At 42.1% G+C, this 25179-nt stretch overlaps 1 protein-coding gene and 1 long non-coding RNA gene across 4 annotated transcripts in view; one reads left to right on the top strand and one right to left on the bottom strand.

Moving 5' to 3' along the window:
- ptprq (protein tyrosine phosphatase receptor type Q) overlaps positions 1–25179 on the top strand; it is a 64912-nt gene that overhangs the window by 17783 nt on the left and 21950 nt on the right. The window contains exons 9-36 of one of the 3 annotated variants that reach the window (XM_081608182.1): positions 1156–1449; positions 1537–1836; positions 3477–3607; positions 3889–4018; positions 4200–4353; positions 4553–4659; positions 5197–5294; positions 5696–5864; positions 5963–6223; positions 6354–6514; positions 12121–12232; positions 12853–12961; positions 13778–13892; positions 15949–16018; positions 16105–16304; positions 16391–16619; positions 16722–16850; positions 16944–17090; positions 17184–17344; positions 21023–21524; positions 21612–21773; positions 21862–22041; positions 22189–22296; positions 22499–22780; positions 23609–23890; positions 24287–24407; positions 24517–24671; positions 24782–24927. In XM_081608182.1, coding sequence (XP_081464308.1) covers positions 1156–1449; positions 1537–1836; positions 3477–3607; positions 3889–4018; positions 4200–4353; positions 4553–4659; positions 5197–5294; positions 5696–5864; positions 5963–6223; positions 6354–6514; positions 12121–12232; positions 12853–12961; positions 13778–13892; positions 15949–16018; positions 16105–16304; positions 16391–16619; positions 16722–16850; positions 16944–17090; positions 17184–17344; positions 21023–21524; positions 21612–21773; positions 21862–22041; positions 22189–22296; positions 22499–22780; positions 23609–23890; positions 24287–24407; positions 24517–24671; positions 24782–24927 — 5015 coding nt within the window. Of the gene's footprint in view, positions 1–1155; positions 1450–1536; positions 1837–3476; positions 3608–3888; positions 4019–4199; positions 4354–4552; positions 4660–5196; positions 5295–5695; positions 5865–5962; positions 6224–6353; positions 6515–6641; positions 7187–12120; positions 12233–12852; positions 12962–13777; positions 13893–15948; positions 16019–16104; positions 16305–16390; positions 16620–16721; positions 16851–16943; positions 17091–17183; positions 17345–21022; positions 21525–21611; positions 21774–21861; positions 22042–22188; positions 22297–22498; positions 22781–23608; positions 23891–24286; positions 24408–24516; positions 24672–24781; positions 24928–25179 lie in introns of those variants that run through there. The other 2 variants (XM_081608181.1, XM_008412413.3) reach the window with 2 other exon arrangements.
- Positions 11463–16191, bottom strand: LOC108166385 (uncharacterized). Its single transcript, XR_014087910.1, has 3 exons — positions 16043–16191; positions 12781–12927; positions 11463–12217 (listed from the first exon to the last, which is right to left on the bottom strand). It is a non-coding gene; the product is annotated as an uncharacterized LOC108166385 (long non-coding RNA).

The following is a 25179-nucleotide window of genomic DNA, read 5'->3' as shown; positions in this document are numbered from 1 at the left end:
AAGACTCCCCGGCCCCATTCTTTAATGACAGATACACACGCATGCACACGCAGCATGACAATCTGTTTAAAACCTGAGATAGTTACATTATTCCTAATCTAATTCAACATGGTTTAGAATATAGTATATTTATTTATTCACTTACAAGTAAATGATTCCTATTGGTTAATTCAAAGAGTTCGGGAGGAGTTAACGGTGAGCAGATGGTCACAGAGGGAGGTCAGGAGGTTACAAAGTTCCCGTATGATTAAAGTCTTTGTTCGTGGGGGAATTTCCGGTCACAGGAAGGGGGGAGGGGTTTAATATCAATTAATCCTTCAAACTCCGATTAAAATTTGACTGAAGGGTATCGGAGGTCACAGGGTCACAAACGTCCTATGGGGGTAGGGGGGAGGTTACAAAGTTTCCATAGGGGAAGGTCACGAGGTCACAAACTTTCCTATGGGGGGAGGTCAGGAGGTCACAAATGTCCTATGGGGGGAGGGGGAGAGGGGATTTAAAGGGGGCGGGCTTTGATAACGTTTAATCCATCAAACTCGGATTGAAATTTGACAGAAGGGTGTCTATATATCGCTCTGATGCACTGTTGACAGCGCAGGGTGGTTGTGGATAGGCCTCCATTCTTCCTTGGCTCTGTCAGGTTGCATGGGGATCTGCTGTGAATGGACCTATTCAAGTCCTGTCACAAATTCTCCATCAGATTGAGACCTGGGCTTTGACTGGGCCATTCCAGAATATTCACCTTGTTGTCTTCAAACCCTTTCTGTGTAGCTTTAGCTGCATCCTTCAGGTCATTGTCTTGCTGGAAAATAAACATATTTTGAAGCTGTAGTTCAAAATACAGGATTTTATTATATTTTGATCATGACTGATTTGTAAAAGCAACAAAAGGGCAAAACATCCAAGAGGGCAAGTACTTTATATAGACACTGCATTATTCATTTTTTAATTATAAAAGAGTTTTTTTCTTAGCAAAATCTTACACTGATTTTTTATTTTTTATTTTTTGCTAAATCGCTGCAGTCCAGATGAAAAAAAAAAATCAAGAAAACATTTTCAAACAGAGTTCACTTTTAGATATTTAAATTTTTTTATGCTTAAATTTACTGCTGGGAAAAAAAAAAAAAAGAATAATGCTTTCTTTGTATCCCTTAGCGGTAAAGCCTCCTGCTGACCTGGTGACGTTTAGCAAGAATGACAGCCTGTCAGCTTGCTGGACAGTTCCGCCAAGCGATCCTCCAGATGCATATTACGTGACAACTCAATCGTTTAATAGTCCTGCTGCTTCTTCGCTGTGGATAAACGACTCCAGCACTGATGGACTCGGAAAAGATGAATCCATTTGTGTTAATTTGGGCACATTTACTCCTAGTCACACATATGAAGTAGCAGTCGTTGCCATGAGGGGAAATGACAGAAGCGAGAGGTCCATTACTGTCTACACCACAGGTGAGAGAAACAAGAATACAACCCATGATAATACAAGCCGTTTATAAATGTTTTTTTTAACCCTTGTGTTTGTCTTTGTGGATGCAGCTCCAATGCCTGTGCAGGTGGCAGTCCCTCTAACTGTGGGGACAAACTACACACAGCTGTATGTTCAGCCTCCACGGGTGGGTCTGATTGATGGGGTCAAAGTGTGTTCGTGTCTTGGCGTTTGCAACAGGACATGTAAGGAATTGTGTGACCACACTTGTGACTGGCATTCCCTCCCAGCTGGCATTTTCATTGCAACCATCAGCAGCCTTACTCCAGGATCACAGTACCAGCTCAGTGTGTACAGCACTGTGAAAGAGAGAGTGGGGCCACCGTTCTACACCCGTCCTATTAAAACAAGTAAGTTGCCTATCAGTGATAACAATATTTCGGTTTCTTCACTCCATGTATGTTTTTTACTTTTTAAAAAATTATGACAAAACTAATTTTACAACACCCCCCACACGTTTTGATATACCTGGTAATGATGGGTACAAATCTTTAAAATAAATTCATCTTTCATTATAGCACTATCTTATACAGAAAAAAAACATGTATTTCACTAAATCTTTTTCAGAGTAGATGGTTCTACACATACTGGCACATCTAGCAATAAAATAAACATAGCTTTATTGGCATTTGGGAGAATTATGTAAAATATTTGAATGTTCTCATATCAAAAACATACCTGAAGTGTGGTTTTGATTCTTTCATGTGTGTTTGAGGAATCTTTGAATCTCAGAATGAGGGCAGAATTATGGTGTGCTGCTCTCTTTCAGTGGTTGGGCTTGATCCATAAACTCTAGTGGAGGGAACTCTTGATGTTTCATCATACCAGTGCTTTTAGACAACTTTGTGAATGAGTTCTTCCTGACTAAAGTGGCTGAGCACAAAGCAAGATTGAAAAAAGACATGGATAAGCGAGTTTGGTCTACCCAAACTCAACAGAACACCTAATAGATTAATTAGAATGGGAAATGAGAGTTTGTCCTTCTTGTCAAATATTAGTGTCTGACCGCACAAATGAACTTCTGAAGAATTGATAAAAAAAAATGTCCATAAAGACTCTCCTACACCTTGTGGACATCGTTCCTAGAAGAGCTGAAAATGTTAAAACTACAAATGGAGGGCAAACATCTTATTTGAATGGGATGTCATTCAAATTCAAGTGCATGCAAAGGAAGTCGAGCAAATACGTTTGGCAACTGAGTGTATATCAATTTGGAGTTAACACATAAAACTCTAGGTTCTGCCTAAAAGCTTGACGTGTCTTTGTTGTTGCATAAGAAAAGCACTGTTGCCACAATATTTGTCAGTTCCATTGAACTTAAAAATCTCACCTTTCCTGTAATTGGAAAGAAATCTCATATCACATGAAATCGATTGTGATATGAGACACTTGATATTGCAACATTTGACTGATGCTGCTACATTTGACTGAGATTAAGTGTCAAATAAAAATCAGTTTTATAGTTTCTACGTGTGCTTTCATGACAACTATATAGAAAAATAAATTGCGCCCAATACACTGTTGTCACCATCCATATTTGGCATCAGTCTTTTTTCTTTTTTTTTTGCATCATCATTTCATGCAACTGTCACTAACCAGATTTAAAATTTAATCTGGCCTAATCTTGGGAGCGGATCACATCTGCTTCATATCTTTGAAGATTTAGAGTGAAGCGATAGAATGATAGAGGATATAGAAAATAATGGAAATCTGCATTTTGTTTTAGGTTTTGCTATGCGTAGTGAGACTTAGCAGTACAATTTACAAGATATGTCTTATTATAAACCATGGGGCTGTTTCACAGACAAAAAGATTTATTTTATTTAAACATAAAATAAAAGTAGTCCTTAACATTACTCTTTTTGCTTTAAATGTTGCACAAAAAGTATTTATCCTCTCTGTTTTATTTTTCCTCTAATATTTTTCAGTGTGTTATCAGAAAAATTGCAATGTTCCAGTGCATGTTTTGTGATGATGTGCTTGATTTTAGGTCTGGTTCCACCCAGCAGAGTGAGGGAAGGAGTGGTGACGGACACATCCATAGAGCTGCTTTGGGATCCAGCACCAGGAAAGGGTCAGAGCTACGAGGTCATCTGCCACAACTGTGGCCAGGCACTCAAGGTGAATGAATGAATAAATAAATAAATAAATAAATAAATAAATAAATAAATGAATGGAAAACTTTAATGTTTTCTCATGTTTGGAAGCAGATCTGTAGAAATGGATTATTACCTGAATAATGCAATGCTCCTTTAGTCATTGTTGGATTTCTATGATTAGCTGATTGCATGTTTTTATGCATAACATTTCAATATGGACACAAATACAATGTTTTGTTCCTCAGTAATTAGTGCTCTACTGTAATTATTATAGCATTTTCCTATTTGATTTGTGTGTTACAGGTGCAGAAGGTATTCAGTCAGAGTGCAGTGTTTTCTGGTCTGACACCAGGTTCACTCTATCACTTTGCTGTACGGGCAGAGAAGGAGTCCTTCGCTGACAGTTCACCAGTCTCAATCAATATCACTGCAGGTAAACATGCACGCACGTGCGTGCACGCACACACACACACACACACACACACACACACACACACACACACACACACACACGCACACACACACACACACACACACACACACACACACACACACTGTAACAGTTCATCTTCCTTTTCTATAACGGCCACATGCTTTGCTTTTTGATGTGGCAGTTCCTGGCCAAGTGGAGGTTTCACTCGTCAATAAAACAACATCATCCATATGCATTAGCTGGAGTACCGCCAGAGGACTGCTGAGCTCATTCATTCTGTCTATCAAAAACACAACAACCATTCAGGAGCTGATCATTTCTCATCAGGAGCGCAGGCCAGTCTCTTCTCATTCTGCCACAATCAAAATTAATATGAACCCAGAGTTGTTATCGCTGACTGAAACCTGTTCCTGAAAAGACTGACTGCCAAAGCAATGCGTGTGCGTGTGTGTGTGTGTGTGTGTGTGTGTGTGTGTGTGTGTGTGTGTGTGTGTGTGTGTGCGTGTGTGGGGGTGTGTGGGTGTATGTTTACAGAGCATACAATTTCCAAGGTCTTATTCCTGGTACCAAGTATACGGTTGAGGTGTTTGCCACTAATGGGGAGAGGAGAAGTAAACCTTCTACTGTAATTCTGTATACACGTGAGTTAAAATGTGTCTGTAAAAATCTGCAGGTGTACAGCAAAGCCCAAAATTACATATACGTCTGGCAGATTCTGGCTTAAAGTAATCTTGTGATTTCACCAACATGGTTTGTCTGACTGGAATCTAGAATCTGAGAGAGAATCTGTGGAGGGAGCTAAAAATTAGCGTGATGGAAAGGAATCCTTGAGGCTTTGAAGCTCAAAACTAGAGATAAATTGTCCAAATTACCAGTGAAAACATGGAAAAGAAAATTAGGAGTTTTCCGTTAGCTGTAATTCTAATGGAAAATAAAAAGCAATAAAAAAAGATCTAAATGAAAGCAGATCACTTTTTTTTTTCAAAATTATATTCTTTTTACCCTTTTTATTATCTTATGAGAGATAGCTCTCATATTCTATCCAATTCCATTCTATCATTTTAAATCTAAATTTGCCAGAGGTTACTGTCTGCCTGCACAATATGTAGCAAATGTGTTATTTTTGCATTTTCACAGTTTCAATATCATCAAGAAACATATTTCTTTCTTGTCTGAAGTTCCAGGGATGCCAAAGCAAGTGGTTACATCAGAGCACCCAGTGACGTCTGTATTTCTGACCTGGGGGCCGCCAGCAGGACAGGTAGACAAGTACAAGGTGAGACGTTGAATCTGCCGAATCTGTCCAAGAATTCACTTGAATTTCACAGAAGATAATCCAACTTTTATGACTTCAAGAAAAAATAATCCTGGTGTATTTGGTGTTTCTAAACATCTATGTCAAAATATAACACTCAGCTGTGACCTGCAAGTATTAAGTGGTTGCCAGGTAACCGCTGTTGGCACACTAAGGATCTGGTTACAACTCTTTAAAGATATATGACCTTCAGATTCAGCCAAGAACAATAAGCACAGTTTTGAAAAAAATACAATTAAAGTAAAGGTGGATTGTTCAAAAAAATCTTGAATCAAGAGTACACAGAACTAACATTTTCACTGTCATTTGTTAAAAAGATTATTTTTTAAATAAAATTCTAACACTGAAGGTCTCTTCGGCAGCTTGCATTCGGTCCGTTGTCCGTGGACAGGAAATTGTGGACTGGAGTGTTTGTTGAGAGCACAAGCTATGAGATCAGAGAGTTGATCCCAGGGTCAGACTACGGTGTCAGCATTCAGAGTGTCCTGGGCTCAGACAGCAGCCATGCAGCAAACAGAGAGTTCAGCACACGTAAGCAACAGAAATGCACACCCCGGCCTAGTCTATAACTCAGGGCATTTCTCTAAAAAATATTTGAAAAAGTTCCTAATTTCAGATTTGTCTCGCAGGCCCTGCGGGATTATGCCGACTTCATTTAGATAAGGTGGATTCTTTGTCCATATCTGTGCATTGGGACCGGGCGCCCGGAGAGTTTGACTTTCACAGAGTGACCGTGGCCGGCGCTTCGATCACACAAACACTCATAATACCGAAAGGGGAGCAGGTTGCTGTGGTTACAGGCCTGCTGGATGGTTGCAGCTACACTGTGAGCGCCAAGAGAGTGAGAAGGGAGACAGCAGGAAGTGCTGCTTTTCTGACTGTCACCACAGGTAGTTATTTCAAGAGCTTCGCCGATTACACTCCCAGTTAATCATGCCCGACCTCAACGAGTCTACGTTAAATGACAGAAACGTTCTCCTCCGCTCTGACCCCGTTTCTTATATTTCTGTTTCTTATTAGTGCCAAAGCCTGTGAGAGGTGTGCGTTTGGTCAGCATTTCTGGACGTGCATTCTCACTACGCTGGCTGCAAGCAGAGGGGTGTGTGGATCGCTACCAAGTTAACTTGGTGCCAGACCATGGTGCAGTGACATTTCGCTCTACCTACGATGGATACATTCAGGTACACACACTTTAAATGAAATCATAGGAAATATAAAGTATTTTTTCTAATAGGACGCCATCTGGATGATGTTGGCACAGTCACTTCGCTGAATGTTGAGGTTTATTTTTTAATTTTTTTAATTTTGAGAATTTAGTGCACATGAGCATATCCCTGTGTACAGTGAAGCATCTCTCCTCCCATTCAACCAAGTCCCACCCCATACCGGCCGCCAGGTATCCAGTATCTCCCAAAATGTAACATTACACACCACACACATGCATACACACGCATGGAGACAAAACACGGCGCAGGGCTGAGTAATGGATCGCATTATTTATTAAGTTAGCTTCATGAGCTCAGCTCTGAATCATTCATTAACTTAAGCAACTCTCCCAAAAGAGGCAAATAGACAAGAGGTATAGCTTTAGCCTTGTGCAAATCAAAGGATTTACAAAAATTTTGGAATACCTCAAGATCAAGATATTATTATTTTCACTCAGTTTCTGGACGACCAATGCTTTAAGTTGTTATCTACTGCTAACTTTTATGCACTAAGACTGGACACAGATATACTGAGAAGGCCTCTCACCTGCTGTGGCTAAACAAAAACTAACTCCAATACCCTGCAGTATGTTGTTCTTCTCAGCAATTTTAATGCTCACAGTCAAACTCGGAAAGAAGTACTCACAGGTAAGAATTTCCCTCTTAATATCTGCAGTTTTTCACATATTTCATCATTTGCAACAACACAGCTAACAACTGTGTTTTTAGCTGTGTTGAGTTTTACTGAAATGTTTTACTAAAATGTCATAGACCAAGACACCATCAAGAACAAAATTTAGAAAGTGTAAGGAAAATGTTTTTGACATTGAGTTCCAGCCCTTTACTTTGATAGCCCTAAATATATTCAGTATAAACAACTGGCCTCATAAGCCACTTAGTCCATAGCATCCACCTGTGTGTATGCCTCAGGTTTGTTAGAGAACATTGGAGAATAAAACAGACACAGTAGATAGGTCAGGGATAAAATAACAGAGTACTTAAATGCAAGATCAGGGTACATATATGCAGGACCAAAACTGGCATAATAAGAAATAAAAGCATAAATATATATTTAGTTTTTCCTTGACCTTGCACATGTGTTGATGTCAAGTAATTTATATGTCTTGTTTTTCCTTTCCTTTATACATGCGCTGTCATCAAAAAATGTATACTAATTTTACTTTTCCTTACACTTGTGTTTGTGTCAAAAAATGTACATTCCTTTTTCACTTCCCCTAAACACTTTTTTTTTAAGAAAAGTAGATCTTGTGTCATTGCCTCCTCTCCTTTTTCTACTTCTCCTTTTTTCTACTTCTCCTTTTCTGTTTCTCCTTTTTCTACTTCTCCATGTGCATCTTTATGTTAATGAGGAGATCTGCCTTCAATGTCCAGCTCCTTTCACGCAGATTTTTAGTCAGTGGGTCACACAATATGGAAGTTATTGAAGAAAACATATTATTTAATATTAAAATTATTTAAACTATTTAATATGACTTAAAATTTTAATAGAGGATAGTGTGTCTCATGTAAAAGCAAGAATTACCACCTTTTGTACCAGTTAGTCACAGCTGAGGTAATGGAAGCCCAGATTGTTCAAATAGTGGCTTTGGTGTCATTTTTATGGGCCCTGATTTTTCTTATCTTCCTCTTTGTAATACCTCTTATGTTTTCTATAGGGTTCCTGGCAAGGCCACTTTGCTAACCAATCAAGCGCAGTTGCATGGTCACTAAACCAGTTTTTGATACATTTGGAAGTGTAGACTGGTGAAAAGTAAAATTTGAAAATGAATTTAGCATCTTAATAAAGCTTTTCTAGTCTCATTGGACACATTCTAATTAATTGAATATTAATTGTACAGTTCAAAGTTTTCCTTCGGTCCTTCTCCAGATTTCCCATTTTCCCATGCTTCTTCTGATCATAGATCTTGATAATATCATAATATTCCAAAGTGTCTTTTGTCTAAAGATAGAGCTGTTACATACAGAATTTTCATGTACTGATTTAGAAATGCCTAATTTAAGTGTGGTTGTTTAGATTTCCAATGGAATATTGAAATACTGATTGTTCTTGGTTAGAAAATTAAAAACAAGCTGCACCTAAATTGGTGTAAATCTTATTTTTTTCTGCAAAGCTTTCCACAAATATATTGCCAGCTTCACTTACCAGGCCTAAGTGGGCTCTGTAATTGAGATTGCATGATGGCCATGTAATTAAAAACAAACTGCAGCTTTTATTTTTGATCATTTTAACATTTCTTTTCACCAGTCTAAAACACACACAACTTAGAAAAGAAGAAACAAAATACTAATAATGCCAAAGTAGTTAATAAGCAATATTTTAATTCCTGTCGATGGCAACACAACGAGCAGTAGACCAAAAAAGCATAGGTGGAAGTTAAGCATTTATACCTTAACCTTTTGTAACATATAGCATTATTAAAGTCAAAACAGCAACACACTTACTGTATATACTCATAAAAGAAAATAATCAGTGATGATCAAACCTGGCTGTATTTGTTTAGTAAATGTTTTGTGAGAAGCAGTTTTGACACCTCACAACAATTATCCCCCACATGAATCCCTCTAACTAAAGTACAACTGTTCTTAACAGTTGTCCTGACCTTTAGATTTTTAAACAAATATTTCTTCCTTCATTTGTACAACTTTCAGCCACTTCTGTATGCAACTTAGAATGAGTTTATTATAAGCTTTATGCAGCATCAATGCAGTACTGAGCTCGACTAAGTCAGAAAAATTTTAACTATGAAATTTCAGAAATCTTTCTTGGATGACAATAATCAGAAATGCTTTGAATTTGCATACGGAAGCACATAGGTTTTAAAGATTTCTTTTTTTTTTCCTCTTTGTCACATTAATTTCGATCAGGCAAATGTTATTATCAGGCACTAATAATCTCAATTAATGCAAAAAATATTACTTATAAAAGAGGAAGCTGTAGCTTAACCAACCTGAATAGGTGATTGCCCCAAAACCTAAAATAACTGGTTGTGTGATCGTTAGCAGTAACAGCTATATTTAAGCGTTTGCAATCAAGTCTGTTTTATAATGTAGTTTTTTTTTTTTTACCCACTTTTCTTTACAGAATTGTTTCAATTCAATGTTCATGAATGCTTAAGGTGACGGCTCTGTCAGTCAGAATGATCATCTTTGGAATATGCCAAAATTTTAGTGGTGACTGGACCCATGATACACAGGCAGCAAGTGACTGTTAAATATTTCAATAAGAATAGTTGAACAGGTATTTACAGCAACTAGGGATAATAGCAAGAGTCAGGCAGGGAGGGAGCAGTGGGGGGGAGTTTGCAGGATGGGAGTAAACAGTAGAATCCAGCAAGGAGTGAAGAAGAGAGAGGAATTTAAGTACTGAGGCGTTTGATTACTGACCAGTGACAGGTGACTGATTGGAAACAGGCTGCAACTGAGAGTAGAAGCCAGACAGGCAGGCTGACAGAGAGAGAGTGTAATGGTGTGAGAGGAACAGAGGGAGAAGTAAACACAAACAGGGAAAAAGGCAAGACAAAAATCCAAGAACAGCAACATACAACAAACTAAATACAAAAGAAGGAACTACCATAGAGAGATCTAAGCATCAGTTAATAAACAAGAGCTAAGTAAAAAGTAAGGCAAGGATAACAGAAACAGAAAAGAAATAATAACTAAGGCTGAGCACAAATAAACAAAAACTGATCAAAAATGCAAACACTGGGGAAACCCAAAAACCTAAACAACCCAGAATCCTGACAAAATATTCTTTATCTTCTCCTTTTGAAATGTTTTTACATTGGATGTAACGTGATGCACATATTCCAAAGATGTGTACTTTTGTCTCATCAGTACACAGAGTATTTTCTTAGAAAGTCTTGTGGATCATCAAGATGTTATATATATATATATATATATATATATATATATATATATATATATATATATATATTTATTGTCGTCTGTTGAAGACAAAGCCTCAACAGACAATGTGCTCAGCGAATGTCTCAGGCAATGGGGAACAGAGGACAAGGTGCTGGAGGTACCATCATGGGAGGACAAGCCCCTACATGGGATGTACCACCAACAAATAATTGAAGTGGCTGATATCAGGAAATCCTACCAATGGCTGGAAAAAGCTGGACTCAAGGACAACACAGAGGCACTCATCCTGGCTGCACAGGAACAGGCCCTAAACACCAGAGCAATAGAGGCTCAGATCTACCACACCAGACAAGACCCAAGGTGTAGGTTGTGCAAGGAGGCCCCTGAGACAGTCCAGCACATAACAGCAAGGTGCAAGATGCTGGCAGGGAAAGCATACATGGAACGACATAACCAAGTGGCGAGCATAGTGTACAGGAACATCTGTGCAGAATATGGACTGGAAGCCCCGAGATCGAAGTGGGGAACACCCCCAAAGGTGGTGGAGAATGACCGAGCTAAGATCCTGTGTAACTTCCAGATCCAGACAGACAGAATGGTAATGGCGAACCAACCGGACATTGTGGTGGTGGATAAAGAACAGAGAAAAGCCGTTGTGGTGGATGTAGCAATACCAAGTGATTACAACATCAGGAAAAAGGAGCATGAGAAACTGGAGAAATACCAGGGCCTCAGAGAGGAACTGGAAGAGGACTGGAAGGTGAAGACCACAGTGGTGCCTGTGGTCATCGGGGCCCTCGGGGCAGTCACCCCCAAACTGGAGCAGTGGCTAAAACAGATCCCAGGAACAACATCAGACATCTCAGTCCAGAAATGTGCAGTTCTAGGCACAGCCAAAATACTGGAGGGAGAACCCTCAATGACCCGAGCTCAGAGGATGAAACAGACCATATATATATATATATATATATATATATATATATATATATATATATATATATATATATATATATACATTCAGGGTTTTAGATGTTATTGGTTCTTCTTTGACCTCCTTGATTGGTTATTGATAAACTCAGAGTAATTTTGGTAGACCAAAGTAGTGGGACGGTTTCCCACTACTTTGTGTTTTCTCCTGTTGCAGTCCTCTCACTGCACTTCACTAAGGTCTTAAAACTTTAGAAGTTGCTTTGTAGCAAGTTCCAGACTGATGAAGATTAATGGGTTTGCTTCTTAGCTGTTTTTGAATTTCTTTGCCCTGTGTTCCTATCTGTTGCTTCTGTGACAGTTTTTGTCTAGTCCATGTGGTCCGAGTAGTTCTGTTTTCAACTTTTCTAAGCAGGGCCCAGTAGAAAAATAAAACTCAAGTTTTCCAAGAAACGTGGAATAATTGCTCATAAATTACTCATGATTTAACAACTTAATTTAAGAAATAAATAACAGCATCTTGTTCTTACACAGATTATATGTTTAATAGCAAAATTGGTTTAATAATCTTAAACGTGAAAGATTACAAAGTGCGAAATACTTATTCACTGCACTAGTTTGTAGAGACAACACTACAGATAGTATTTTTGATGAACACAAAACAACCATTGAAGAAAACACATACTGAAACCCGAATGGTACCCCAGCTGTAGGACGTGTCCTTGCACAGACGGCAGTGGACCAGGTGTGTTTTGCTGTTTCCACAGGCTGACGTGGTGGATGTTAGTCCTGGGACACAGTACTCGGTGACGGTCTCTGCAGGCTCTTCTTCTAAAAACAGCCCTGGAGTCAGTCGCATGATCACTACCAACCAGAGTGGTGAGATGGTTTTACAATTAGTGCTCATTGTTGGATTTGTCTGATTTATTTAAGTGGTTTTTAAGTACAATCAGGCTCCACTCGTGTTGTTGCCCTGCTGCTTCATTTATTCGCTGCACATGGCACACACATGAGGGAAAAGGATGAAGTTGAGCGGTAGAGAGCGCGTGAGGATGTGTGCACTTCCTCCACTATTTAATTCCTTTAAGGTAACTTTAGCCGGAGCTTTTGAACCCCTGGATGAATGCGTCTGGAGTGAATGTCAGTGAAATGCCACTGCTGTGTGAAGCCCTATTCATCAGACTTTAGCCACATAGAATGTACATGTTTAAACTCCCACACACACACACACCACATCCACTAAGATCAGCTGAACTACTCTTTAAACGAAGTTGGCACTTTGTCAGTAGGCTTTGCTGTAAGGATACTAATCTTTCAAATTTGTACCAAACACTTTCTATGGATGGTAATTTATTAGGAAATTTTAGAGAGTGAGTAAATTCTAACTACATATTTAACTTTGAGATCCAACTTGAGTTAATTCACACCTGGGCTTGTTAATGACAGACTCTGGATGCTGCTGTTCACCACTTCACACACTCTGGCTTCCTTTTCTGTAGTTCCCGGTCCTCCGTTGACCCTTGGAGGACACGCTGTTGGTTCTAATGGGATTCTGCTGTCCTGGACCATGCCATCTGATGCAAAAAATATAGATGGATATGTCATCAGGTATTTTTTTTTTCCTTCCATGTTATTGAGCTTTTAGTTGACTTACATTTTATTTTTGTTAAAATCCAAAACATGAAAATTGCCGATTTTATAGATAAGGCCTACTTGTTTATTTCTAATATAATGTTTTGGCAAAGAAACAATTACATGACGTGACATTAAATAATAAGTACAAATTAAAGTTCGACCTTAGCTTTCACCTTAGCTGTGAACTTTTTCACATTTCTGTAAAAAACTCAAACTTCAAATGCATTTAATTTCATGCAGACAAACCAGCACAAAGACAACGCGTACAGGTGAATGGTAAATGATTGCACAGTTTTCAACTTTTTAAACAAAGAAAAATCTGAACCTGGTGCTGGTGCCTGGCACTCTTGTTAGCCTGGGCAACTGTGGCTACAATGCAGCTTACCACCATTGGCGTATCAATGTGTGTGTGTGAGGGGCTAAATGTAGAGCGAAGCTATTTGGGTCCCCAACACAGCTATTGAGATCAATCTATCAGAATATACTTGCAGTAGCAGGAATACTTGTTGCTTTCTTTAGTAAACAAATACAATGAAATCAGGTTATGCATTTTGTGTGTGTGTGTAAAACCATATTTTATAGGACTATTTCATTGAGTTTAAATATAAAATAGAATTATTAAAATAATCACCTAAAATAATATTCAGTGGATTGGCAACTGCTTTACACAGCAGTAAGATCATCTTGGAAATACAAATAATTTTTACATTTGCATTTTAAGTTCATACTGTTTACAAGCAAAATCCAGAAATATGGTATTCTTAAAATGATTTATTTTTTCTTTTTTAGGTACAAGGAGGTTTGCCCGTACCCCGATCCCACTTTCACGCAGGTGACCAAGTACCTGGATATACCAGAGACTCTGATCACCGACTTTACCTCAGGTTCAACATACCATATCCAGGTAAGAGGAAATTTTTTTATCATTTGCAGATTAATTGATTTTGATGGACATGAACAGAGGACAGCATTAAGAGAAGCATGTTAGGATTACTAGTAACACATAAAACTAATTTAAGAGTTGCATACAGATTAGGTGTGAATTAACCTTACTAGTTTAAAGATGTAACAGTTCTTATTGCCTCTGATCAAACATTCCTTGAAATTGCTCCACTGTCCTAGCATGTGGCTTTGTGACAGAGATCACAAAAGGAGCAGCCTATCCTCTTGATCTGGCTGAATGCAGGTAATCAATCCTGATTGCATTATTAATCAAGTAAACAGATCTATGGATCAGTCCAGGCTCTTTCCACTGCCTGTTGTCACTGAACTTGAATGCGATCAAGCTTATTAGTTTTCAGAACCCATTAACCCGCCATGACCTTGATACAAATAGACGCAGAGATGACACACTTCCCCATTATAGCTGCACACACAGGATTTGTTTGAGGGCTCGTGTGGGATTATGAAAGCGTGTTCATGTTATCGGGTTACTACACCTCCCCTGCATTAGTGTTGACTCTCCAATTTATGAATCCAGCAGCACACAATTCCTACTGGATCTCTGAGAGGGGTTTACCAGTTCTACTAGAAGAGGTCTTCCTGAAGGCCCATTAAAACATTGTTTTGTTTATGTAAGCAGAAAAATAGCACAAAACACAATGCCTTGTAGTGTTCATACTCTCAAAAGCTTTTCAAATTTTGCCACATTGCAGCCCCCACCATCAACTTACTTTACGTAACTAACCAACGCAATGCAGTGCGTTATTTGGAAGTGAGATGGAAAAGATGCAAAAAAAGTTTCTTTGGCTTGTATTATCATCCCCCTTTACTTGGAAACCCTAAGAGATTACAAAAAATAAATAAATAAATAAAAATATAAAATAAAACAAAGGGCTCTGTTCAGGCTTCTTAGAGAACAAACGGCATCATGAAGATCAAGTTTAAAGCACAGTTAAGTTATGAAGCAGCACAGATAAATCATTCACAAACTGAAAAACGTTGGTAAAGTTTTTAAGCTACCAAGACATGTTTGTCCACCTAAGTCCACCTGTTGTGAAATATGGTTGTGACAACAACATGCTATGTGTCTAATTTTCTTGAGCAGGTCTTGTGAAGGTTGACAGAATTGATTATGGATGGAGTTAAATACAGGGCAGTCATGGATGAAAATGTGTTAGAACCTGCATTGTCAATAGACAATAGGTAATGCAGCTTCATGGTTGTGGAATGCAGGGACACTTACTGTCATGCATTTATCACAAACTGAGGAGCTTTAACATAAGTAGCAGTTTTACTGAATGTTTTATAATTTTTTTTTATTCTGAAGTTATATTTTCTTTTATTTACTGGTTTGTGGTGTCAACACGCAAGAAAAGAAAAAACACATTCATCCCATTGTCAGTCTTTGCAACAAAACTGCCAGTGACCCCCTGAACAACATTTCTACTCTCCACAAAAATAGATCCCCTAGAAAAAGCTCAGCCAGTTTTAGCTGAACCTATCCAACTCCCTGTTCACAGTTTTTCCTTTTACTGTCAGGATGCAGATTTGCTTTAAAAAGCCGTAGAACCATCAGATTTAAGAATTCATTTGTACCTGCCATTACTGTCCTTTTAAATATTTCAAGTGTCTGCCAGTAGTTATGTTTTTTTTATGTTCTTATTTGAATTCTGCTGTGTTATTTATTCTACTACTGTGATTATTTATTATTGGTGAATATATTTTCTGCTGGCTGTAATAAGAATTGCCCCCTGATTCAAGGTCAAGCCTTGACCTTGAATTGAGTCTGGTGGAGGTTCACCTTAACAGACCTATGGTCATAAACATACAGCCAGACCTACACTGGAATGGTTTAGATGAGGAGCCTGCATTGTACTGTTAACTACCTACAAAAATGGCCTAAGTGAGTTTTCAAAAAGTGATTTTGACGGGAAAAAAAAAAAAAAAACTAACAAAAAACAACATAAGATTAATTAAACAGAAGGATATTTAACAGTTACCATTCTCTTTCTGTTTAGGTAGCAGCTATGTCTCCAGCTGGAATAGGGCCTTTCAGCAAACCTTTGTACATAAAGACATCTGAGTCACGTGAGTGGTAGAACATGACCTGACCTGTTTTCCATCCAAAACGAAACATGTGCAGTCAAACTTGTGTTTTCATGCATTCACTGCAGCCCCCGGCCTGGTGTCCAATCTGACGGCGTACGCTCAGAACTACACCTTCGTCGTGGTTACCTGGTTCCTGCCGCACCGCATAAACGGCCTCATCACAAAGTTTGCCGTCAAAGCAAAACACGTTCGAACGGGTCAGACGGTCCGCATACTGAAAGTCAACGCAGAGGAAATCATGACTGGAGTTCTCCCTCACTGCAATGTACTAGATCGTGCTGGCACAAAAATTGGATTTATCCTCAAAACAATTATTTTCTGTTTAATTTATTCATAATTTTACATCTGCAGGATGCGGCTGATATTTTGTCACGAGCAACTCCCAGCCCCTTGGAGATAACCGCATCGTCTCCACCCATCACCCTCTCTGCTGTGCCTCCCGCAGCCTCTTGGAATATTCCCATATCAGTAGGAGTAGATAAGCTGCGACCTTACACGGCCTATCTGTTTGAGGTTTCTGCATTCACATCTGAAGGAGAGGGACAGGTAGCCTCCACCATGGTCCGCATGCCAGAATCAGGTGTGGATAAACAAAAAAAAAAAACAACTGCAGAGTTGTTATATATTTGGCCATCATCAGGTTTTCATAGTGTTTCTGTTCTTTTGTGTTTAATGATGACAGCACCCGAGGGTCCACCTGAAAACTTTTCAGTGTTGAACATGACATCCAGATCAATTTCTGTGTTGTGGAGCTCTCCCAGCATCATCACTGGAAAGTTCTCCTATGTGCTTTACCTTTATGGACCTACAGGTTGTTAATTATTTTAAACATTCCATAAAATTCACTCATGTAAACAAAACACAAAACATATGTTTCTTTTCTTTTTTTCTTCTTCTTCTTCAGGTTTTTTGTATGACAACAGCACATTGGATACGCGTTTTCTTTTTGCTGGGTTGACTCCCTACACAACGTACAGAGTAGCCGTCCGAGCAAAAGCCGCGGGAGAGGTGGGACCAGCAGCTCAGGAGGTCATAGTAACACCAGCCGAAGGTGACAGGACTGAGAACGCACTCACATGCGTGTCTTCCATTCTCGTGAAAGCTTTCGGAGGAATAAGTGAAAAAGCTTTTGTTCTTTTTTCAGCACCAAGCGCAGTGCAAAACCTGGAGGCAGTAGCTGAGGACTCGGTTTCAATTCGTGTTAGCTGGAGAAGCCCCGCTCAGCCCAACGGCCCCATAACTCAGTACAGACTGCAGGTCCTGGCTGATGACACTTTGCTGCAGGACATCACCCTCACATCAGGGGTAAAGAGGTTATAATGTGCTAAAAAGTGATGTGAATAATGATTTATCTGATATTTCACTGTATAGCTACATATGACTGTACATGCTTCATCTTTTCCTTAAGGTTCCATAAAGACATCATTAATTCGTCGGATTACTGGTTTTTGTTGTATTGCTAAAGTGTCTTTAAAGACTAAACCAGCAGATTCTAAACTTGTTTGACTTTGATCTGTTATCAAGTGACATTTTAAATTGTGGTGAATTATTTTGTGCTCCTGTGATGTGTTTTCCTCTGTAAACATCCATCTATCCATCCATTTTCTTCCACTTATCCGGGGTCGGGTCGCGGGGGCAGCAGCTTCAGAAGGGAGGCCCAGACTTCCCTCTCTCCAGACACTTCTTCCAGCTCCTCCGGGGGAACCCCAAGGCATACCCAGGCCAGCTGAGAGACATAGTCCCCCCAGCGTGTCCTGGGTCTTCCCCGAGGCATCCTCCCGGTGGGACGTGCCCGGAACACCTCACCAGGGTGGCGTCCAGGAGGCATCCTGACCAGATGCCCAAGCCACCTCAACTGGCTCCTCTCGACGTGGAGGAGCAGCGGCTCTACTCTGAGTCCCTCCCGGATGACCGAGCTTCTCACCCTATCTCTGAGGGAGAGCCCAGCCACCCTGTGGAGGAAACCTATTTCGGCCGCTTGTATCCGTGATCTCGTTCTTTCGGTCATGACCCAAAGCTCATAACCATAGATGAGGGTGGGAGCGTAGATCGACCGGTAAATCGAGAGCTTCGCTTTTTGACTCAGCTCTCTTTTCACCACGACGGACCGGTACAGCACGCGCATCACGGCAGACGCTGCCCCAATCCGCCTGTCGATCTCCCGCTCCCTTCTTCCCTCATTCGTGAACAAGATCCCCAGATACTTAAACTCCTCCACTTGAGGCAGGACGACCCCCCTGACCCGGAGAAGGCACTCTACCCTTTTCTGGCTCAAGACCATGGCCTCGGATTTGGAGGCACTGAGCCTCATCCTGGCCACTTCACACTCGGCCGCGAACCGCTCCAGCGAGAGCTGCAGATCACGATCTGATGAAGCCAACAGGACCACATTATCCGCAAAAAGCAGAGATACAATCCTAAGGCCACCAAAACGGATCCCCTCAACACCTCAGCTGCATCTAGAAATAATGTCCATGAAAGTAATGAACAGAATCGGTGACAAAGGGCAGCCTTGGCGGAGTCCAACTCTCACCGGAAACGAGCCCGACTTACTGCCGGCAATGCGGACCAGACTCTGACACCGGTCATACAGGGACCTGACAGCCTGTATCAAAGGGCCCGGTACCCCGGAGAACCCCCCCACAGGGCCCCCGAGGGATACGGTCGAACGCCTTCTCCAAGTCCTCAAAACACATGTAGACTGGTTGGGCGAACTCCCATGCACCCTCCAGGACCTTGCCGAGGGTGTAGAGCTGGTTCCTGAATCCGAGGTCCGACCATCCGACGGACCCTCCTCTCCAGGACCCCTGAATAGACCTTACCAGGGAGGCTTAAGAGTGTGACCCCCCTGTAATTGGAGCACACCCTCCGGTCCCCCTTTTTAAACAGGGGGACCACCACTCCAGTCTGCCAATCCAGGGGAACTGCCCCCGATGTCCATGCGATATTGCAAAGTCATGTGAGCCAACACAACCTTACAGCATCCAGAGCCTTAAGGAACTCCGGGCGGATCTCATCCACCCCCGGCGCCCTGCCACCTAGGAGCTTTTTGACCACCTCGGCAACCTCATCCCCAGAGACTGGAGAGCCCAACCTATAGTCCCCAGGCTCAGCTTCCTCAACAGAAAGCATGTTGGTGGAATTGAGGAGGTCTTCGAAGTATTCCGCCCACCGGCCCACAACGTCCCGAGTCGAGGTCAGCAGCACACCATCCCCACTATAAACAGTATTGGTGCTGCACTGCTTCCCCCTCCTGAGACACCGGATGGCGGACCAGAATCGCCTCGAAGCCATACGGAAGTCTTTCTCCATGGCCTCTCCAAACTCCTCCCACGCCCAAGCTTTTGCCTCAGTGACCACCCGAGCTGCATGCCGCTTCGCCCACTGGTACCCATCAGCTGATTCTGGAGTCCCAAAGGCCAAAAAGGCCCGGTAGGACTCCTTCTTCAGCTTGACAGCATCCCTCACCGAAGGTGTCCACCAACGGGTTCCAGGGTTGCCGCTACAACAGGCACCAACAATCTTGCAGCCGCAGCTCCGATAAGCTGCCTCGGCAATGGAGGCACTGAACATGGTCCACTCAGACTCAATGTCCCCAACCTCCCCCGGAACGTGTTCGAAGTTCTGCCGGAGATGGGAGTTAAAGCTCCGTCTCACAGGGGACTCCACCAGACGTTCCCAGCAGACCCTCACTACACATTTGGGCCTGCCAGGTCTGACCGGCTTCCTCCCCCACCACCGGAGCCAACTCGTTCCTCCCAACCATGCCCCTCCAGGTCTCACTGTCATTGCCCACGTGAGCGTTGAAGTCCCCCAGTAGAACAAGGGAGTTCCCAGGAGGGGCACTCTCCAGTACCCCCTCTAAGGACTCCAAAAAGGGTGGGTAATCTTAACTGTTGTTCGGCCCGTAAGCACAGACAACAGTCAGAACCCGTCCACCCACCCGTAGGCGGAGGGAGGCTACCCTCTCGTTCACCAGGGTAAATCCCAACGTACAGGCGCCGAGATGGGGGGCAACAAGTATGCCCACTCCTGCCCGGCGCCTCTCTCCGTGGCCAACTCCAGAGTGGAAGTACGTCCAGCCCCTCTCAAGGAGACTGGTTCCAGAACCAGAGCCATGCGTCAAGGTGAGGCCAACTATTTCTAGCCGGAACCTCTCAGCCTCGCACACTAGCTCTGGTTCCTTCCCCACCAGAGAGGTGACATTCCACGTCCCAAGAGCCAGCTTCTGCAGCGGAGGATCAGACCGCCAGTGTCCCCTCCCTCAGCTGCCGCCTGTTAAACACTGCACCTGACCCCTTTGGCCCCTTCAACGGGTGGTGAGCCCATTGGAAGGGGGACCCACGTCTCCTCTTCGGGCTGAGCCCGGCCAGGCTCCATGGGTAAAAGCCCGGCCACCAGGCGCTCGCCATCGTGCCCCACCTCCAGGCCTGGCTCCAAAGTGGGGCCCCAGTGACCCCCGTCCGGGCGAGGGAACGCTAGATCCAAGGTTGTTGTGCATCATAAGGGGTCTTTGGGCTGCACTTTGTCTGGTTCCTCACCTAGGACCTGTCTGCCTTGGGTGACCCTACCAGGGGCATAAAGCCCCAGACAGCAAAGCTCCTAGGATCATCGCAACACTCAAACCCCTCCACCCCGATAAGGTGGCAGCCCGAGAAGAGACTCTGTAAACATGACAAGTTAAATATTTTCATTGCCACAAATGTTAAAATAATGTACGTTTGCAGAAGAATTACAATTACTTTATTTTCTTTAAATGTGTTTTATTCTGACATTCTGAATTCTAACAGGTATTTCTTGCAAGCCTACCTATACATTCAGCTTTACTGCTGGTATTGAACTTCCATTACGTGTAAATATGCTAATCAAAAGTAGTAAATCGGAGCTGTTATTCCAAAACCTTGAATACATTTTACTGCACTCATCAATTGATTCCTAAGTAAAATTAAACTTTTCTATCTTGCTTTTCTTTCTTCCCCTCAGAATATAACCGATTCACACGAAAATGAAACACTTCCTCCAAATGGCGACAACACTCTGAGGCGGAGAAAGAGATCTGATGAGCTCAGTTCGGTCACGTCGCCGCCGACTTTTACGGCTACAGTTTCAGCCCGCACTCTGCCCACTGGAATGACTGCCTCCAGCTTTGCTCGCTCAGAAAGCAGAAGCACTGATCACACTGCCAACACTGATTTTCAGCATACCCTCCACCTTGCAATCGCAGATGAGTCCAGCCCAGGTTATGATTCAGAAAGCATTACTCAGTCTTTTGACAATGTCAGCTCTAGGACATCCGCTCTGCCCGTGACGTCTGTGCCACGTAATACCCATCCGCCCTGGCTCACGGAGCAGTCACGCACAGACGCGGTGACCTCGGCAACGTCCGCCTTGGGTCTTACTCCAGGTCAGCTGCGCCTGTCCACACGTGATGTTTCATTTACTGGGAACGTTTTGACACGCAGTGGAGCAGTAACAGGAACTCCAGGTGCACCAACTGCTCCATATACTACATGTTTCACTTTACTTTGTATGTACCCTCATGAACAACGTGTGCTCTTAATCCCTGACCCAGGTGTTACCGTAAGACAAGAAGTGGTGGACGTTTTGTCCAAGGAGCTTTCGTACTTGGTGTCAGATCTGAATCCTTTTACTGAATATGTGTTCAGAGTCACTGCCTCCACCACTGCTGGGGAGGGACCTGCTGCAGATACCACTGAGAAGACCAGTGAGCAGGGTATGAAAACAGGAGGGAACCCTTTTGGGAGCACGGCCTAAAGCAAGAGTTTCTTTCCCTGCAGTAACTTCTTGCATTTTCCTTCTAGTTCCCAGCTCAGTGCTTGAAGTGTCCTATCAAAATATGAGCTCCACATCAATTCTTGTGAATTGGGTCCCACCACTCAATCCCAATGGGCGGATCACACATTACAGCGTATATGGCCTCAATCTGCGTAGCAATCAAACCATGAAGTGGGTTGCTAACACCACCAGCATATTAATATCAGGTACAGAGTTCATTCAGAGTTCATTCCATGAGAAAATATCAATATATTGTGCTGATTTCTCTTTTCAAGACTATGTACTTTGGAGTCTAGAGAATACATGTTGATGCATGTTTTTTTTTCTTTTTTTTTGTCTGGTTTGATGTGTAGATCTGGACAAGCACACGGGCTACAAGCTACGCATAGCTGCATCTACAGCTGTGGGAGAGAGCACTCTGTCAGAGGAGGATGATGTTTTTGTTTTTACTTTAGAGGATGGTATGAAATAATCAGACATACACAATTTCTATTTAATTTTCACAGTTGAAAAGATTATTAAGCTATTGCAGTAAAAAAAAAAGAAAGATTTTCCTTCTCAAAATGTCAAGGATATTAAGTGCCTGGATTCTGTGTTTGTCATTTTATCTTAAAAAAATCTTTAAATCCTCTCTGGGTAATATGCTGCCCATGTTTTTCTCAGAGCCCGACTCCCCTCCTGAAAATCTCTCAGTGGTTGAAACGAGCCCCTCTACAGCCTCTCTGACCTGGTCGGCTCCAGAGAAAGCTAATGGAGTGATCCAGTACTATGAGGTCTTCTATGAAAACGACTCCTACTTTGCAGTGATGAACACCACTTCAAACAGAGTCACTCTGACCAGTTTAAAGCCGTTCTCGTTTTACAACGTGTCTGTGAGGGCATACACTCGCTACGGCAACGGCAACCAAACGTCCGAAACGTTGAACCTGCTCTCTGGAGAAGATGGTGTGTTGAAGGATGTACAATAGCTTTTAAGCCTCTTGACCCTGGCCATGATTTGTCATGTTATAACTTCCAACTCAAATGTGTATTATTTGGATATGATTTGACAGAAAACAAAAAAACAAAATAGAAAAAGCAGAAAATGTACGTATGTCGATTCTTCTTTGCAAAGTTCCTCGGGCTCAGTCCGATTGGATAAACATCTATGCAAATCTATGTTATGTCTTGCACTAGATTTGAAATCTTGACTTTGACTGGGCCACTCTAATGGGTGCACGTGGGTGCTCAAAGTCTGGCCTGTGGGCCATTTGCAGCCCAAGGGAGAGTTTTTGTGTGGCCCATAATTGCAACTTTAAAATGGTACGAGTCTAAACTGGCATCACAGGCAGTTAAAGCTGATGGACACCTGTCAGGGCAAGAGTTTCACTGATAAATACAGCTTAGAATGGAAAATGTTTGTCTTTCTTTAAACCCGTTTTTGTTGTCATTTTAATTCCCTAGTACCTTAATAATACGTTATATCTGGAAATCAAATTCTTCTGTCATCATCATTACTTTCAGCTCAATGACTTTGATCCATGTGGCAAAAAATAAAAAAATGTTTCTGTGTCTTTGCCTTTTCTTTTCCACTGTTCCAAGAAAAAGGAAACATAAACTATGCTTTCTACTGTCACATGCAATCCCAATAAATGACTTTGAGATTTGTGGTTGTAACATGACAAAATGTGGAAAGGTTTAAAATATACAATCCCTGCAAGGCAGTTTTCACAAATACACACATGGAAGAACAACTAGAAACTATACCAGACCCTGTTTGTATCCCCTCTGCAGTTCCAGGCAGTCCTCCATATGGACTTTCCTACGAGTCAATCAGCCCCAGTGAGGTGAATGTGTCGTGGTACGCTCCTCTGCAGCCAAACGGCATTGTTACTCACTACAACCTGGAGCTCTGGAACGCCTCCCATCACCTGAACCTCACCTCACCGACCAACTCCCTCCACATCACCCACCTGGGGAAGTACGCTCAGTACCGCATCGTGGTTCAAGCACACACTCGAGCAGGGCCAGGAAACTACAGCAGCGAGCCACTCAACATCACCACACTCGAGGATGGTGAGAGGGATGGGCAAGGGGGCTGGCATTGAGAAAAGGGCAGGGCTTGGGTTCACTTTCAGGTCCTTGTGAGATGACGTCTTCTCTGATCAAATCAGACCTTCTTGCAAGGGTGCGTCTCTGTGCTTCAGCTAACGCTAATGATGTTACATCGCAGGTTTCTCAGCCTACAAGATCCCCGTATGTCTTATCCAGACTCATTGTTACAATAAGAGGAAAAAACTAAACTAATAGTTTTTGCATTTCAGGAGACTATTCCATTCCTCTCTTGGCATTTTTCTTGGAGCAGTCACAGCTTTCTTCCTTGCACCCTTGCCAAATCTTTGAGAAGTTGATCCACCCAACTTTTCAGTTGTTTGTTGTGCATCACTGGAAAGTTTTTCTCCTGCATCTCAGCTCCAGACACCCCCCCTCAGTTCCTCCAAGCCAGGAAGTTGTCTGACTATGAGGTAGAGCTGTCATGGGAGCCACCACTTAATGCCAACTCAGAAATACTCTACTACATAGTCAGAGTTTGGTGAGTCTAGAAAACATAATTACTCATTTTATTTAAAAGTAAGAAATTGGTAAGAAAGAACATGACTGTGTGGCATGAGTTGTTTTTTTTTTTCTTTTTCCTTTGTTAGGAATGAAACTGCTGAGACGTGGCAGAATGTGACAGAGACGTCTGTGGTTATTAATGTGGACTCAGAGAGTCGCTACAACGCCTCTGTCTCCAGCTGGACCAGACTGGGAGACGGAGGAGTGCTGATCTATATCAGCTTCACCACCACAGAAGCAGGTACCGCACACTGTGACAGCTGGCTTTATTCGCTGCCTCGCATACAAAATGAACTTTTCTTTGTGCATTTTCTACATGATGTTGTGTCAGTCTCCTGTCTCGTCTTTCAGAGCCATTTGACCCGCCACAGAATGTGACGGTTGTAAATGTGACCGCTTCCTCTGTCACCTTGATGTGGCAACCACCGACTGAACCAAATGGAATCATTGTGCACTACACTATTTACTACACCAATAACAGGACTGTGATAGAAAAGGTAAATCACAAGTTTTAAGGCTTTGGGTAGGGTAGCTTAAATTTACAGTTCTCCCTGCTCAGCACTTGGCTGCTGTACGGTTGTGATGAATTGCTTTTCTTATGTTTTCCCAAATATCTTCTTTTTCTTTTTTCAGCATTTTGACTTTGTAGGAAAAGCTGCGAGAGGTCATAGAAATACCTGCCTTGCATTAAGTAGTTTTACACGTGTTCTCTAATAGACCCACACAAAGAAGTCCACAACTGTGGAAGT

The sequence above is a fragment of the Poecilia reticulata genome, chromosome 6 (assembly GCF_904066995.2).
Source record: "Poecilia reticulata chromosome 6, P_reticulata-male-v2, whole genome shotgun sequence".
Taxonomy (NCBI): Eukaryota; Metazoa; Chordata; class Actinopteri; order Cyprinodontiformes; family Poeciliidae; genus Poecilia; species Poecilia reticulata.
Note: the sequence above shows the minus strand (reverse complement) of the source record. Positions and strands in the feature narration are given on the sequence as shown.